This window comes from Rhinoraja longicauda, chromosome 1 (genome assembly GCF_053455715.1).
Source record: "Rhinoraja longicauda isolate Sanriku21f chromosome 1, sRhiLon1.1, whole genome shotgun sequence".
NCBI lineage: Eukaryota > Metazoa > Chordata > Chondrichthyes > Rajiformes > Arhynchobatidae > Rhinoraja > Rhinoraja longicauda.
In genome coordinates, this window is record NC_135953.1 from 64,785,406 (window position 1) to 64,801,967 (window position 16,562).

Genomic DNA, 16,562 nt, shown 5'->3' on the forward strand with positions numbered 1-16,562 from the left:
CGTTTTCTCTCTCCCTCCTTTCTTAAAAAGTGGGATAACATTAGCTACCCTCTAATCCACAGGAACTGATCCTGAATCTATAGAACATTGGAAAATGATCACCAATTCGTCCATAATTTCTAGAGCCACCTCCTTAAGTACCTTGGGATGCAGACCATCAGGCCCTGGGGATTTATCAGCCTTCAGTCCCTCAGTCTGATATCAACTAAGCTCTCTTATTCTTGTTGCAATGCTCTCATTTCTTTCAAGAACTTACTAAGTTTGAGAGACATGATCCTTCTTTTGCAAATCCGCATTGGCTATTCTTATGTAACCTGTGTACAAACGAGTGTTCTAGAATCAGAAGGTAGTGCTTTGAAAAGGATGAAGAATCTAGGACTGGATCACAAAGATGGATACATAACCAATTTCAGGAGCACATAGCCAGTTGGGTATTCAAGTGGACAGTGCCATAGGTATTCTCAGTATTCATCAGAAGAAATGAATGTCAAAACATTGGAAGTGCTGAAAATCAGAACTAGAAAACAAATAAATGTTCTAAACTTATTTGCAGGAACAACTTCAGAGAGAGAAACAGTACAGGTAAGAACAGCAATCATTTATGAAATGGATAGATTCTGAGCTGGAGTCTATTTGGAAAGATTATTTTATGTAAACTAAATGACCTTTCAAGCCTATGCTCATCATTTTTATGAAGCAACTTGAAGATATTTTGTGCTGTTCAATTTGCTGCCAAAATCCATGAAATAGATGCCCAAAGTTATAAATCAAGGAAATTCAAATGTAATTGTCAGTAATCGCAAATAAACATGTCAATGCTTACTGCGAACAGCAGTCTGTCAATTATTTCCTCACTTAAAATGAACATATGCAACTAATTTATTTGTCTAATCGACATAGACGTACTCGCCAAATATAGCAATTTTACTTCCTATTTTAAATCAATTAAAGATTTGAAACAAGCCCAGTTCATATAAATTTACGATGAACCACATAAAAAAAATTCTCCCAATGCTTATTAAAGAATATTTATGTGTGTGTTGAAATGTAAATATTACATCTTTATCTGAGAAGTATTTTTAGCAGTTTCTCAGTAATGTTTCTTTAACAGAAACACAACAAAATCTTCAGTGCAATAGATTGTGAACCACAATGATTTTGGAAGTCCCTCCCTACTGAGCTCTGATTTGCAGAAAGGTTCTTTGCTATAATTTATAGAAAGGATCTGCAATGCCTGTGGTTGCTTTTCCTGTCTATTAATGTTTGTCTGTACAGTTCCGGTTGCTGGCTGGTTTGGATTGTTCTACAGCAGTAGAGTCAGGGATTTTCCACCAATACTGTTTCTGCGATGGGTTCAGAGAAACATTATTTCTCTATTTTTTTCCTTTGTACACCTTCTTCTTTTTGCCTCAAATTATATATCTCTATCTTGGTGGTGTTTATCCTGAGAGCCTGGTAAGTCAAAGATGTATTGCAATTTGCCAGACAAAGGGAGCTTGCATTTTATTTTTGCTTAGTACACTGTTTGCACACCAATTGAATTTTGTAAATGCATGCAGCAGTGTCCTTGAAAGCTGTTGCAAGATAATTGCTCCAAGATTTGCAATATTGCCTTTATATTTAGCCTCTAAATGTAAATTGATTCATAGCTGAAATGGTTGCCGGCTTTTCTATGTTATTATTCATTCACGTTATCAAACATGGCACTAAATTTCTCATAATACTATACTGTAATATACATTAATACAATTTTATACTGCAATCCGTGAATTATCTTCTGATGTTTTAACTTTCACTCTTCTGTAGGGGACATGCTAGTGTTATTTGATACATTTTGATTGTGATTAATGGATGCAATGTAATATCACTACTTAATATTGTATATTTTAATGAAAACTGTATTTTAAAATTGTATTTAAGGTTGGCTCTAAAGCATATGCCAGAACAGGAATTTTCTGCATTTTTCCCACTGCAGTGGTTGATACACGTGTTAAAGTTTGCTCCATCAGATGACATTTACTCCCATGCTTACAAATGATATTTGCATGGTATGATGTTAATACCTCCACTCTGTTGTAATTTCAGGAGTACCTTAGATTTAAAATTGGTAAAATTATTATAATATATAATTTGGACAGGTAAAATGAAAGACAAAACAGTTGTGATCTCAAGACATAATTTATTTTCAGTCACTCACTGAGGTATTGGGCTTTTTTGAAAATTTTAATGCTGCCTCACATTTGGTAAAGAGAGCAGCCACCCTGAAAGTTCATTCATTGAAATGAATATGTGCTTGTGTACACATCAGGTCTCATGGCTTGGCTCTGTCACACTCCAAGGATAGCATGCAAACACACTTGCTTCATTACACTTGCAAATTTATTTTTAGTTTCTAGAGATACAACATGGTAACAGGCCCACTGAGTCCATGCCAACCATCGATCACTCATTCACACAAGTTCTGTGTTCTATCCCACTGTCTCATCCACTCCTTACATATTGGGGGGAAATTTTATAGATGCCAATTAACTTGCAAATCTAAACGTCTTTGGGATGTGGGAGGAAACCAACAGGGAGAATATACAAACTCCACATAGACAGCACCCGAGGTCAGGAGCGAACCCACGTCTCTGATGCCGTGAGGCATCTGTGCAAACAGCTGCACCACTATGCCTCCCCAAATCTTAAAAAATGCAAACTCTGTTTTTGATTTAGAGTCAGAAATTTGAATGAAGCTACAGTCACTGTCTTACTGATCTCAGGAGTTAACCAGCTTTTGAAATTCCCAGTCTTTGTCCAATCAGACCACTTCTCTGCAGAAATTACTTGAAACAGTGACCATGGGACCAGTGAAGAGTGAGCCAATTTTTAAAAACTGAGGTGTCTGGGTTGTGGCACCAAAGCTGAACTCTGTCACCATTTTCTATTCCGAAGAATGACAGCTCATTCCAACTGCTTTTGATTAGTAAGGGTGTTGGGAGTTATGGGAAGAAAGCAGGAGAATGGGATTGAGAGGGGAACGGTAGATCAGCCATGATTGAATGGCAGAGTAGACTTGATGGGCCAAATGGCCTAATCTGCTCATGGAACATGAACATGAACATGCTCATACATCTCTTCTTTTAACAGATAACCCTCTGTTTCTGAGTCCATGATGTTTACATCATTAACCATTATTAACCAATATTAACCTCACCACCTAGTGATGACCCCTTCTCCCTTCTCCCCTCCTCTTGGACTCCCCCGGATGGCCATCTACCTTCATTAGACCTTTTCATTTCCAACTGCCGGCGGGACATCAATCGCCTCAAATTTTTCACTACCCAGACTTACTCTAACCTCTCCCCTCCTGAACGTACAGCCCTCCGCTCACTCTGCAGCAACCCCGACTTGATAATTAAACCCGCCGACAAGGGAGGTGCTGTGGTAGTGTGGCGTGCTGACCTCTAGGCCAGATGACAACTCTCAGACACCTCCTCCTACTTATCCTTGGACCATGACCCCACAGATGAGCATCAGGCCTTAATTTCAAACACCATTACTCATTTCATAACTTCCGGCTCTCTGCCCTCTAAAGCCTCCAACCTTATCGTTCCCCAGCCTCGCACGTTCCGATTTTAACTTCTCCCCAAAATCCACAAACAGAACTGTCCTGGCAGACCCATTGTTTCTGCCTGTTCATTTCCCACCGAATTAATTTCCACCTCCCTTGACTTCATCCTATCCCCCCCCTGGTCCAATCCCTCCCAACCTATGTCCAAGACACCTCAGATGCTCTTCGTCTCCTCAATAACTTCCGTTTTCCAGGCCCCTACTCCCTTATCTTTACTATGGATGTCCAGTCACTCTACACCTCCATCCCCCACCAGGAGGATCTTAAAGGCTTCCATTTCTTCCACGACCGCAGAACCAGCAAATTTCCATCTTCCAATACTCTCCTCCGCCTAGCAGAGCTGGTTCTTACTCTCAACAACTTCTTCGACTGCTCCCACTTCCTCCAAATCCAAGGCGTAGCTATGGGCACTTGCATGGGCCCAAGCTATGTATGCCTCTTTGTAGGGTATGTTAACAATCCTTGTTCCAGGCGCACACTGGCCCCATCCCCAAAAACTACCTCCGCGACATTGATGACTGCATTGGTACTACCTCCTGTACTCATGCAGAACTCACTGACCATCAACTTCACCACTAATTTCCATCCTGGTCTTAAATTTACTCCAACATCTCCCTACCATTTCTGTAACTCACCGTCTCCATCGCAGGAGGCAGACTATTGACTGACATCTACTATAAACCTACTGACTCCCATAGCTATCTTGACTACACTTCTTCCCACCCTGTTTCCTGTAAATACTCTATCCCCTACTCCCAATTCCTCCGTCTACACCGCATCTGTGCCCAGGATGAGGCGTTCCATTCATGGGCATCGGATGTATGGATGAGGCGTTCCATACATGGGCATTCTTTAGGAAACGGGGGTTCCCTTCGTCCATTATAGATGAGGTTCTCACTAGGGTCTCCTCAATATCCCGCAGCTCCGTTCTTGCACCTCCTCCCCTATTTGGAACAAGGACAAAGTCCCCCTTGTCCTCACTTTCTACCACATCAGCCATCGCATACAGCATATTATCCTGCAACATTTTCGCCACCTCCAACGGGATCCCACTACTGGCCACATCTTCCCATCTCCACCTCTTTCTGCTTTCCGCAGCGACCGTTCCCTCCGAAACTCCCTGGTTCACTCGTCCCTTCCCACCCAAACCACCCCCTCCCCAGGTACATTCCCCTGCAACCGCAGGAGATGCAACACCTGTCCCTTTACCTCCCCCCTCAACTCCATCCAAGGACCCAAACAGACTTTCCAGGTGAGGCAGAGGTTCACCTGCACCTCCTCCAACCTTATCTACTGTATCCGCTGTTCCAGGTGTCAACTTCTCTACATCGGCGAGACCAAGCGCAGGCTTGGCGATCGTTTCGCTAAACACATCTGCTCAGTCCGTCTAAACCTACCTGATCTCCCGGTGGCTCATTCTTGAACTCCCCCTCCCGTTCCCAATCTGACCTTTCTGTCCTGGGCCTCCTCCAATGTCAGAGTGAGGCCCAGCGCAAATTGGAGGAACAGCACCTCATATTTCGCTTGGGCAGTTTACACCCCAGCGGTATGAACATTGACTTCTCTAACTTCAGATAGTCCCTGCTTTCCCTCTCTATCCCCTCCCCCTTCCCAGATCTCCCACTAGTCTTCCTGTCTCCAACTCATTCTATCTTTATCCTGCCCCCTCCCCTGACATCAATCTGAAGAAGGGTCTCGACCCGTAACGTCACCCATTCCTTCTCTCCAGAGATGCTGCCTGACCTGCTGAATTACTCCAGCTTTTTGTGTCTACCTGCAGTCTAAACCTTATCTGTCTAATAAGTTACCCAATGCTGCCCTGATTGCTCATCCTTGTTAAAACCCATGGCTTGGCAATGCCCAACACCTGAAGTTTAAAAGTCACGTCACGATGATTCAAGGTCTCATCCATTCTGATATTTTGTAGTTATTCATACTCTCCAAACCCCTCCATTTATTTTCTTTTGGCCACTTGTGAAGCCCATTTAATGAAAAGAGAAATGCAATGCTCTTAAATCTTGATTCAGGTGTTATGGATTTTGAGGTTTTCATCCCCCCCCCCCCATCCCTATCAATGTAATCTTTCCAAGCCCAATTGAGAGAGACTGCTTTCTCAAGTCTTACATCAAAATTTGAATTCAGTTGCTCTAACATTGGCAAATATGTTTTATGCTGCGAATATCCAAGGTCTGGTATGCCCTCCCTATGCACCTCTTCCTCCTTTATCAGGACATATTTATTGCATATTTATTGTATCCATGTAACTTTCTATTCTTGAACTGGCAATAAACTGCCCAATAACATGAGATACTAAAACTAATACCACTTATATTCTACACTGGAATTTAGAAGGATGAGAGGAGATCTTATCGAAACGTATAAGATTATTAAGGGGTTGGACACGTTAGAGGCAGGAAACATGTTCCCAATGTTGGGGGAGTCCAGAACCAGTGGCCACAGTTTAAGAATAAGGGGTAGGCCATTTAGAACAGAGATGAGGAAAAACTTTTTCAGTCAGAGAGTTGTGAATCTGTGGAATTCTATGCCTCAGAAGGCAGTGGAGGCCAATTCTCTGAATGCATTCAAGAGAGAGCTAGATAGAGCTCTTAAGGATAGCGGAGTCAGGGGGTATGGGGAGAAGGCAGGAACGGGGTACTGATTGAGAATGACCAGGTGCATAGCCATGATCACATTGAATGGCGGTGCTGGCTTGAAGGGCCGAATGGCCTCCACCTGCACCTATTGTCTATTGTCTATTGCCTATTGTCCTATGATAGCATCATTGTCTTAGAATAATGAAGCACAGAAACAGGTCCTTGGTCACACCATGTCTATGTCTACCATCTATATTAATCCCATTTATCCCATTAGGCTATGCACCTGGTCCATAGCCTACTGTGCCCTGCTGTTTCATGTGCTCACCTGGGAGCTTCTTAAATATTAAGAGAACATGCTCCACCACCTTCTCAGGAAGTGTGTTCCAGATTTCAACCAACCTCTGGGTGAAATATCTCTTTAAACCTTTCACTCCTCACATATGCCCTTAGCTGCCTTAGCTGCCATGGGGAACATTTTCTTACTGACTACTCAACATATGCCTCTCATAATATTGTGCACCTTTAACTGGTCTCCCCTCAACCTCCAATGTTTAGGTGTATTGTGTGCCGAGGTATAGTAAAATGTTTTTTTGCATGCTATCCAGTCAGATGTGATATACCTTAGATAGATACAGTCGAGTCTACCTCAAGTACAATAAATGGTGCAAAGGGGAAGATACAAAGTTCAGAATATAGTTCTCAGCATCAGTTCCATAGACAAAGTCCAATGTCCTAAATGGGGTAGAGGTGAATCAGACAGTACCCTAACATATCAGTCCTATATCTGAAGATGGATGTGCTGGCATTGGAAAGGATCCAGAGGAGGTTTACAAAAATGATCCCAGGAATGATTGGGTTAACATATGGTGAGTGTTTGAAGGCACTGGGCCTGTACTCGCTGGAGTTTAGAAGGATGAGGGGGACCTCATTGAAACTTACTGATTAGTGAAGGCCTGGATAGAGTGAATGTGGAGAGGATATTTCCACTAGTGGGAGAGTCTAGGACCAGAGGCCACAGCCTTAGAATAAAAGAACGTACCTTTAGAAAGGAGATGAGGAGGAATTTCTTTAGTCAGAGAGTGGTGAATCTGTGAAATTCATTGCCGCATAAGGCTGTGGAGGTCAAGTCAATGGATATTTTGAAGGTTGAGATTGACAGATTCTTGATTAATAAGGGTGTCATGGGTTATGGGGAGAAGGCAGGAGAATGGAGTTGAGAGCGAAAGATAGATCAGCCATGTTGAATGGCGGAGTACAGTATGGACCAAATGACCTAATTCTGCTCCTAGAACTTAAGAACTTATGTTCGGATCGTTTAGAAGCCTGATAAAAGAGGGGTGAAATCTATCCTCTGCTATCATAATAATAATAATAATAATAATAATATTCATTTATTGTCATTGCAACGAGTACAACAAAATTAAAAAATAGCCAATCCTGACGGTGCGTAAAAACATATATGCAATAAATGCAAAAACAAATAAATACAATTATATTAAGTACAAAAGTTTTAACAGTGTTGCCTAGTACAGAAGGTAGTGTTCAGTTCTCGTATGGCCCTGGGGTAAAATCTGTTCTTAAGTCTGTTTGTTCGGGATTTGATCGACCTGAAACGTCGACCAGAGGGCAGATGAACAAACAGACGGTGGCCGGGGTGGGATGGATCTTTTATTATTTTGCCTGCTCTACTGAGCAGCGTAGGCTGAACAGGTGCTCCAGGGAGGGCAGTGAGCAGCCGATGATCTTCTGGGCCGTCGTGATGACCCTCTGAAGGGCCTTCCTGTCCTTTTCTGAGCAGCTGGCATACCATGTGGTTATACAGTATGCCAGCACACTCTCGATGGAGCAGCGATAGAAGGACATCATGAGCTTCTCCTGCAGGTTGGTCTTCCTGAGGATCCTCAGGAAGTGGAGTCTCTGCTGTGCCTTCTTCACTGTGGTGATGGTGTTGGTAGACCAGGTAAGATCCTCTGCGATGTGCGTACCCAGGAACCTGAAAGCGGGTACCCTTTCCACACAGACCCCATTGATGTAGAGTGGGTCGTATTCTGCACTGGTTTTCCTGAAGTCTATTATAAGTTCCTTTGTTTTGGAGGAGTTCAGGACAAGATTGTTCACTGAACACCATGCAGCCAGCCTTTGGATTTCATCCCTGTAGGCTGTCTCATCTCCTCCTGAGATGAGTCCAACCACAGTCGTGTCATCCGCGAACTTGATGATGGTGTTGGTGGGATGGGTGGGGGCGCAGTCGTGAGTGTAGAGGGAGTAAAGGATGGGGCTCAACACACAGCCCTGTGGTGAGCCGGTGCTCAGTGTAATGGTGGAGGAGAGGTGAGGGCCTATTTTGACGGTCTGGGGGCGGTTGGTCAGGAAGTCCTTGATCCATTGGCAGATGGTTTGGGAAAATCCAAGGTCAGAAAGTTTGGTGACCAGTCTGCTCGGGATGACCGTGTTAAAGGCAGAGCTGAAGTCGAGGAAGAGCATCCTCACATAGCTCCCCTGGTGTTCAAGGTGGGTCAGTGCAGTGTGAAGAGCAGTGTCGATGGCATCCCCTGTAGACCTATTTGCTCTGTAGGCAAACTGGTATGGGTCGAAGGTGGGTGGGAGGCTGGCTTTGATGTGCTGCAGGACCAGTCTCTCGAAGCACTTTGTGATGACCGGTGTGAGTGCTACCGGACGGTAGTCGTTAAGGCCGCTGATGACAGACTTTTTCGGCAGTGGGATGATTGTGGCAGACTTCAGGCAGGGAGGGATGGTGGATTTTAAAAGGGACAGGTTGAAGATTTTTGTGAAGACCTCAGATAATTTGTCTATCGCTGCTGTAAAAATATCCACTGACATGGCCTCCAAAGCCCCCTGGGGCAATGAGTTCCACAGATTAAATTCCCTCTGACTAAAGAAGTTCCTCCTCACCTCCTTTCTAAAAGAGCTTCCTCAGGGCCTGATGGTCTGCATCCCAGGGTACTTAAGGAGGTGGCTCTAGAAATAGTGGAAGCATTGGAGATCATTTTTCAATGTTCTATAGATTCAGGATCAGTTCCTGTGGATTGGAGGATAGCAAATGTTATCCCACTTTTTAAGAAAGGAGGGAGAGAGAAAACGGGTAATTATAGACCAGTTAGTCTGACATCAGTGGTGGGGAAGATGCTGGAGTCAATTATAAAAGACGAAATTGCTGAGCATTTGGATAGCGGTAACAGGATCATTCCGAGTCAGCATGGATTTACGAAGGGGAAATCATGCTTGACAAATCTACTGGAATTTTTTGAGGATGTAACTAGGAAAATTGACAGGGGAGAGTCGGTGGATGTGGTGTACCTCGACTTTCAGAAAGCCTTCGACAAGGTCCCACATAGGAGATTAGTGGGCAAAATTAGGGCACATGGTATTGGGGGTAGGGTACTGACATGGATAGAAAATTGGTTGACAGACAGAAAGCAAAGAGTGGGGATAAATGGGTCCCTTTCGGAATGGCAGGCAGTGACCAGTGGGGTACCGCAAGGTTCGGTGCTGGGACCCCAGCTATTTACGATATACATTAATGACTTAGACGAAGGGATTAAAAGTACCATTAGCAAATTTGCAGATGATACTAAGCTGGGGGGTAGTGTGAATTGTGAGGAAGATGCAATAAGGCTGTAGGGTGACTTGGACAGGTTGTGTGAGTGGGCAGATACATGGCAGATGCAGTTTAATGTAGATAAGTGTGAGGTTATTCACTTTGGAAGTAAGAATAGAAAGGCAGATTATTATCTGAATGGTGTCAAGTTAGGAGGAGGGGGAGTTCAACGAGATCTGGGTGTCCTAGTGCATCAGTCAATGAAAGGAAGCATGCAGGTACAGCAGGCAGTGAAGAAAGCCAATGGAATGTTGGCCTTCGTAACAAGAGGAGTTGAGTATAGGAGCAAAGAGGTCCTTCTATAGTTGTACCAGGCCCTGGTGAGACCGCACCTGGAGTACTGTGTGCAGTTTTGGTCTCCAAATTTGAGGAAGGATATTCTTGCTATGGAGGGCGTGCAGCGTAGGTTCACTAGGTTAATTCCCGGAATGGCGGGACTGTCGTATGTTGAAAGGCTGGAGCGATTGGGCTTGTATACACTGGAATTTAGAAGGATGAGGGGGGATCTTATTGAAACCTATGATAATTAGGGGATTGGACACATTAGAGGCAGGAAACATGTTCCCAATGTTGGGGGAGTCCAGAACAAGGGGCCACAGTTTAAGAATAAGGGGTAGGCCATTTAGAACGGAGATGAGGAAGAACTTTTTCAGTCAGAGAGTGGTGAAGGTGTGGAATTCTCTGCCTCAGAAGGCAGTGGAGGCCAGTTCGTTGGATGCTTTCAAGAGAGAGCTGGATAGAGCTCTTAAGGATAGCGGAGTGAGGGGGTATGGGGAGAAGGCAGGAACGGGGTACTGATTGAAAGTGATCAGCCATGATCGCATTGAATGGCGGTGCTGGCTCAAAGGGCTGAATGGCCTACTCCTGCACCTATTGTCTATTGTCTATTGTCTATTGTCTATTTTGACCTCTGGTTCTAGACTCTCCCACCAGTGGAAACCCTTTCCACATCCACTCTATCTATGCCTTTCATTATTCTGTAAGTTTCAATGAGGCCCTCCCTCAACCTTGTAAATTCTTTCAATGAGATACTAAACTCTAAAGTTATCGTTTGAACCACATTCAATCATGATTGGCAAAAAATCAGCACTATTCTCACTGTTTTATGGCAGCTCCTTCATTCGTACAGTGGGAGATTGAAAGTCAGTGATGCCATTTCAAATAAAGCCCTTTGAATTATGCTGATTGACAATCCTGAACAGTGTATTTGGTTAACAGGAGAGGTACGTCATTATTTGCATGTCTGTCAAAGTTGTTCCTCCAGTTTAGAAACTCCCGATGCTGTCATATGCATCTCCACAGAATTTTGAATTCAGCTAGAGAAAAGAAGCAGAAATCGGGCTAAAATTCTGCCAGCAGTCTAATCTAAATACCAAGAGTTTCTGAATGCAGTGGAGGTCAGTTCAAACAGCAGTCAGAGCCTTGGTTCTGATACTTTAAATATGAACACGTGTATTGCTCTTAAATCCTAATTAAGGAATGTTTTATTGCAAAAAAAAATCTTAGTATCCCCTCTCTACTTCTGTAATCTCCTGTTGTTCTGTTGAGAGATTATTGTATCTAGTCTCATCCCCATCTTTGAAATCAGTTCCTTTATCATCGATGAATTTGCAATTTTGTTAGACTTGCTGCTGTCAACTTGTTTGAAGTGTTCTGAAAATGTCTTGTGTAGGTGGGACAAGGTGGGGACATGATGTGCGTGCGGTAGTGTGTACATAAGATGGTGAATAGGGTGCTAACGGTGCTAAAGGTACAGAAGTGTGAAAACACACACCACCAGATTCAGGGACAGTTTCTTCCCAGATATTATCAGGCAACTGAATCATCCTTCCACAACCAGAGAGCAGTGCTGAACTACTATCTACCCCTTTGATGACCCTCGGACTGTACATGATCAAACTTTGCTGGTTTTACCTTGCACTAAACGTTATTCCCTTATCATGTATCTGTACAATGTAAATGGATCGATTGTAATCAAGGATTGTTTTTCTGCTGACTGGTTAGCACGCAACAAAAGCTTTTCACTGTACCTCGGTACACGTGACAATAAACTAAACTGAACCGATATTGAAGACACTGGTATTGATTAATTTTTTGATCTGCTTGAGTGTTGTTGGCGTTGAACTCATTTGGACATATGCATAATGCTCCATTCCATTTTAGTCTCGTTTTTGATGGGAGGCCATTGTATGCATGAAGAACAGGCATGGGGTAAGGGTGGACTGCTGTGATTGAGGATACTTAGCTTTGATCTATTCTTTTGGCTCCAGCATAGATGAATATTCACTCAATGGCAACCCCAAAGACATTGATGGTGGTGGACATGCCAATGTTAACGTTGTAGATCAAGTGTTGATGGTTAAACTGTATTATGTAAGACATTCATGCTTATTGCAACACAGACGTTTGCCTTCAAATATATCCTGGTTCGCAGCAGAGCATTGCGATCGGTTCCATTCTCTCTCTTATTTCTCTACAATCCAACAACAACTTACTTATCCATCCATTTCTTGGTGCTTCTTTAGCCATTTAACAACACTGGGGTTAGTTTACAGTAATGTGCACCAGCAGCCAATCAACGTATCAGTCTATCTTTAGAATGTGGGCAAAGCTGGAGCATCTGGAGAAACCACAGGGTTGACAAAGTGAAAGGTCAGATTCCACAGACAGAATACGAGGTGAGGCTCGAATACGAGTCACTGGAGTCGGGAGGCAGCAGAACTAATTTGTAGGTTAATTGGCTTCTGTAAATTGGGTGTCACGGTGGCGCAGTGGTAGCATTGCTGCCTTACAATGCATTTTCGATTCTGACTACGGGTGCTGTTTGTTGTAAAATGTTTTTACACTTTATAATAAAAAACTTCACTGTTGTGCATATGGCGCACGCATTTTCTTTATAGCTGTGGTTTGGAAATATCTACCGTAAACTGTGGAAGCACTCAGCTGCACAAGGCAAAATAGCAGCAGATTGCATTACTGTTACTCAGTAGAGATGAAAAGGATCTGTATGGATATGGGTCATAAGTCTTCTGGTCTCCTATTGCTTTTGATAAATGGTGAAAGTGGTAAAAACTGGAAGATTTTGCTGCTCCTCTTTCATTTTCACTAACGTTACTGGAATGAGGCTGGAAAAGCCTCAGGTTATTTCAGGATTTTTATAATCAAAAGCTTGAAGAGGACATTAAAACATTCTCCCAAATAATTAATCTCCAAATAACTTGATTCTAACGTCCTTCATTGCCTAGTCCTTTCCAACCTACATCTGAGGCACCTCACACTCTCATCCCCACTTCAATAAGGCCCATGTTGCCTTATCTTTACTGTGAACACCCTGTCCCTTTATAGCTGCATTTCATACCAGGAAGGTCTTGGGGTCCACCAGTTCTTCCTTGAAAAGACACCCAATCAGTTCCCCTCAGCTAACATCTTCCACCACCTGGCCGAACAACCCTTACCCTTAACAACTTCTCTTTCGACTCTTCTCACTTCAAGTCAAAGGTGTAACCTTGCACACTCGCAAAAGGCCCCAGCTATGCCTGTCTTTTTATTGGTTACTTTGAACATTAGTTGTTCCGAATATCTAGCCTTTGTCCACAATCTCCCAATCAGCCCCCACCCCCCCCCCCCTTTACCTGTATCCACAATCACTTGCCAGGCTTTGTCCCATTGCACCCCTCTTTTCTACCTTTCTCCCCCACACTCTACCAAAAGGTAATCTGTCCATCCCCTCCACAGATACCCAAAGTGCCGGAAGAACTCCGCGGTCAGGCAGCATCTTTGGAGGGAATGGACAGGTGACGTTTTGGGTCGGAACCCTTCTTCAGACCCGAAACATCGCCTGTCCATGCTCTTCAAGATTTCTGGCTGACTGACTCACTGAATTCTTCCAACACTTTTTCTCTGGATTCCAGCATCTGCAATATCTTGTGTCTCCATTCTTGTTTTCTTTACATTTTTGAATTAAAGAGAAATTAATTTTGTGTGTCTGTTCAATTACAAAAAGGAACTTGAAATTTCATGTCTTTGCATGACAGTAACACGAACCATTGCACAAATATATCTTTGTTGATATCACAGATTTATTCTCCACTGATCAAAAATCATGTGATGTGTTATAGACTCTCGTCACGCTGCCTAAATTAAATCAGATTAGCACCATGAAGTAGAGGTGTTAGTCACATGTGTTCTGCACAACTGCTATTGTTTGTCAGGAAAAAATATGAGGACAAAGGTGGAATGGCAGCAAGACTGTCTCCAGATCAAGTCAAGTCAAGTTTATTTGTCACATACATATACAAGATGTGCAGTGAAATGAAAGTGGCAACGCCTACGGATTATGCTAAAACTACAAAACAGAATAGAAAAAAACCCAGAATAACACAAAAAATAAATTAATACAGCAAATTAAATTAGTCCCTGGTGATATGAGAGTTAACAGTCCTGATGGCCTGTGGGAAGAAACTCCGTCTCATCCTCTCTGTTTTCACAGTGTGGCAGCGGAGGCGTTTGCCTGACCGTAGCAGCTGGAACAGTCTGTTGCTGGGGTGGTAGGGGTCCCCCATAATGTTGCTGGCTCTGGATCTGCACCTCCTGATGTATAGGTCCTGTAGGGGGGCGAGTGTAGTTCCCATAGTGCGTTTAGCCGAACGCACTACTCTCCGCAGAGCCTTCCTGTCCTGGGCAGAACTAGATTGTGATGTTTCCGGACAGGATGCTTTCTACAGCCCCAGAGTAGAAGCACTGAAGGATCCTCAGAGAGACTCTGAATTTTCTCAACTGTCTGAGGTGGTAAAGGCGCTGCCTTGCCTTACTCACCAGTGCGGCAATGTGTGTTGTCCATGTCAGATCCTCTGTGATACTGCCATATTTGGCACCGCAACATAAAATGTGGATTTTGCTTTTCAAATCAGGATTCACCCAATGTGTTGTTTCCTACTGATCCATTTTGAATAATTTTCAGTTCAAAATCCCATCAGCTGCTTAACAGTGAACTAGGTGACGATCACTGCAGTACAATATTTGTGTAATTGTTTGACCACACCAGATACTACACAACAACATAATCAGCGTTTGTGCATCAAATCAATGAATGTTCTCCTATAAATATTAATGTGGGATTTCTTATATTGATGTCCCCGAAACTTGCATTGGCTGCAATGCACCGCTCCACAGTGGGAAGGAACAATGGCCTGCATCTCTCCTGCCTTGTGTCTTCGACAGGAGTGCTTCAACATTAGGATTTTATAATCCTTCACAGCTAATGGCATATTAAAATACAGGAGTTTCCCCTACTCTTTCTGCTTCGGGAAACATCAATCCTTACTATTTGCACTTGAGCTTGTGCCTGCAGTTGCTAGGTGCTCCTCAACCCTAAGTCTTGGTTGAACCTTATGTGTAATATTAGGCATGTATGAGGAGGCCTCTGGAGGCCTTGAGTCCTTCTGACTGCTGTGAAGAGTACCAAAAGAATCTCCATCTTGACCTGAGCATATCTGCAGACATATACTGGGGTGCCTAATAATTTTTACTGCTTCAAAATTAGGCACTAGGTTGTGTATTATCTTTTTCCCCTTAAATCATGAACACTGGCCTTCACCAGTCAAGGAATTTGGTATGGAAGTTGGGACGTTATGTTAAAATAGTAGAAGACATTGGTGAGGCCGCACTTGGAGTATTGTGTTCAGTTTTGGTCACCTTGCTATAGGAAAGATGCCAACAAGCTGGAAAGGGTGCCGAGAAGATTTACAAAGATGTTGCCAGGACTCAAGAGCCTGAGCTATAGGTTGAGCAGGCGAGAACTTTCTTCTGGGTTTGTCGGCTAATTGACCTCTGTAAAATTGCCCCTAGTGTGTAGGGATTGGATGTGAAATTGGGATAACATAGAACTAGTGGGGACAGGTGATTGATGGTCAGCGTAGACTCGATGGCCAAATGGCCTGTTTCTATACTATTTCTTTCAAACAATCAATGACTGATTGAATATGGTACGATACGATACTATAAAACTTTATTCATCCTCGGAGGGAAGTTGGTCTGCTGACAGTCACAACACACGACAAGGTACACGAAAACCTGAAATTAAAAGTGAAAAAAAAAGAAAAAGACAAGCGACTGTTGGTTGGCTGCCGTGTGCACAGCACCTTCACTGGAACAAACAAACAAACAAACAAACAAACAAACAAACAAACACAGACTTATCCCCTGAGCAGAGGATTCTAAACTAGAGTGCCCCCCCCACCCCACCCCCACCGGGTCCCCCTTTGTTCTGCCACCATCCCTCATGACAGTCCCCCCACGCAGGGTCCCCATTGTCTACCCTTCCACCGCCGATGCTCCCGCTGCCGCCAAGGCTCCCGCTGCCGGCGAGGCTCCCGTTGCCAGCGAGACCCCACCACCGCCGATGCTCCCGCTGCCGGCGAGGCTCCCGCTGCCGGCGAGACCCTACCGTCATCTACATCGTGGCTCATGCTAACTAATATACAGTGCATTCAGAAAGTATTCAGACCCCTTCACTTTTTCCACATTTTGCTACGTAATAACCTTATTTTTAAATGGATTAAATTCATTTTTTAATCATCAATCTACACACCATACCCCATAATAAAAAAGCGAAAAAAGGTGTTTCGAAATTTTTGCAAAGTATTTAAAAAGAAATAACTGAAATATCATATTTACGTAAGTATTCAGACCCTTTTCTGTGACACTCAAAATTGAGCTTATGTTCATCCCGTTT

The 16,562-nt window shown here is 43.5% G+C and overlaps 1 protein-coding gene across 2 annotated transcripts in view; it reads left to right on the forward strand.

Moving 5' to 3' along the window:
• The first annotated feature begins 1,325 nt into the window (after window positions 1–1,325).
• The window catches only part of gabrg1 (gamma-aminobutyric acid type A receptor subunit gamma1), a 145,374-nt gene continuing 130,137 nt past the window's right edge, over window positions 1,326–16,562 (forward strand). For both annotated transcript variants that reach the window (XM_078399036.1, XM_078399045.1), the window contains exon 1: window positions 1,326–1,455. In XM_078399036.1, the coding sequence (XP_078255162.1) occupies window positions 1,349–1,455 (107 nt within the window). In that variant the 5' untranslated portion in view covers window positions 1,326–1,348. The remainder of the gene's footprint in view (window positions 1,456–16,562) is intronic.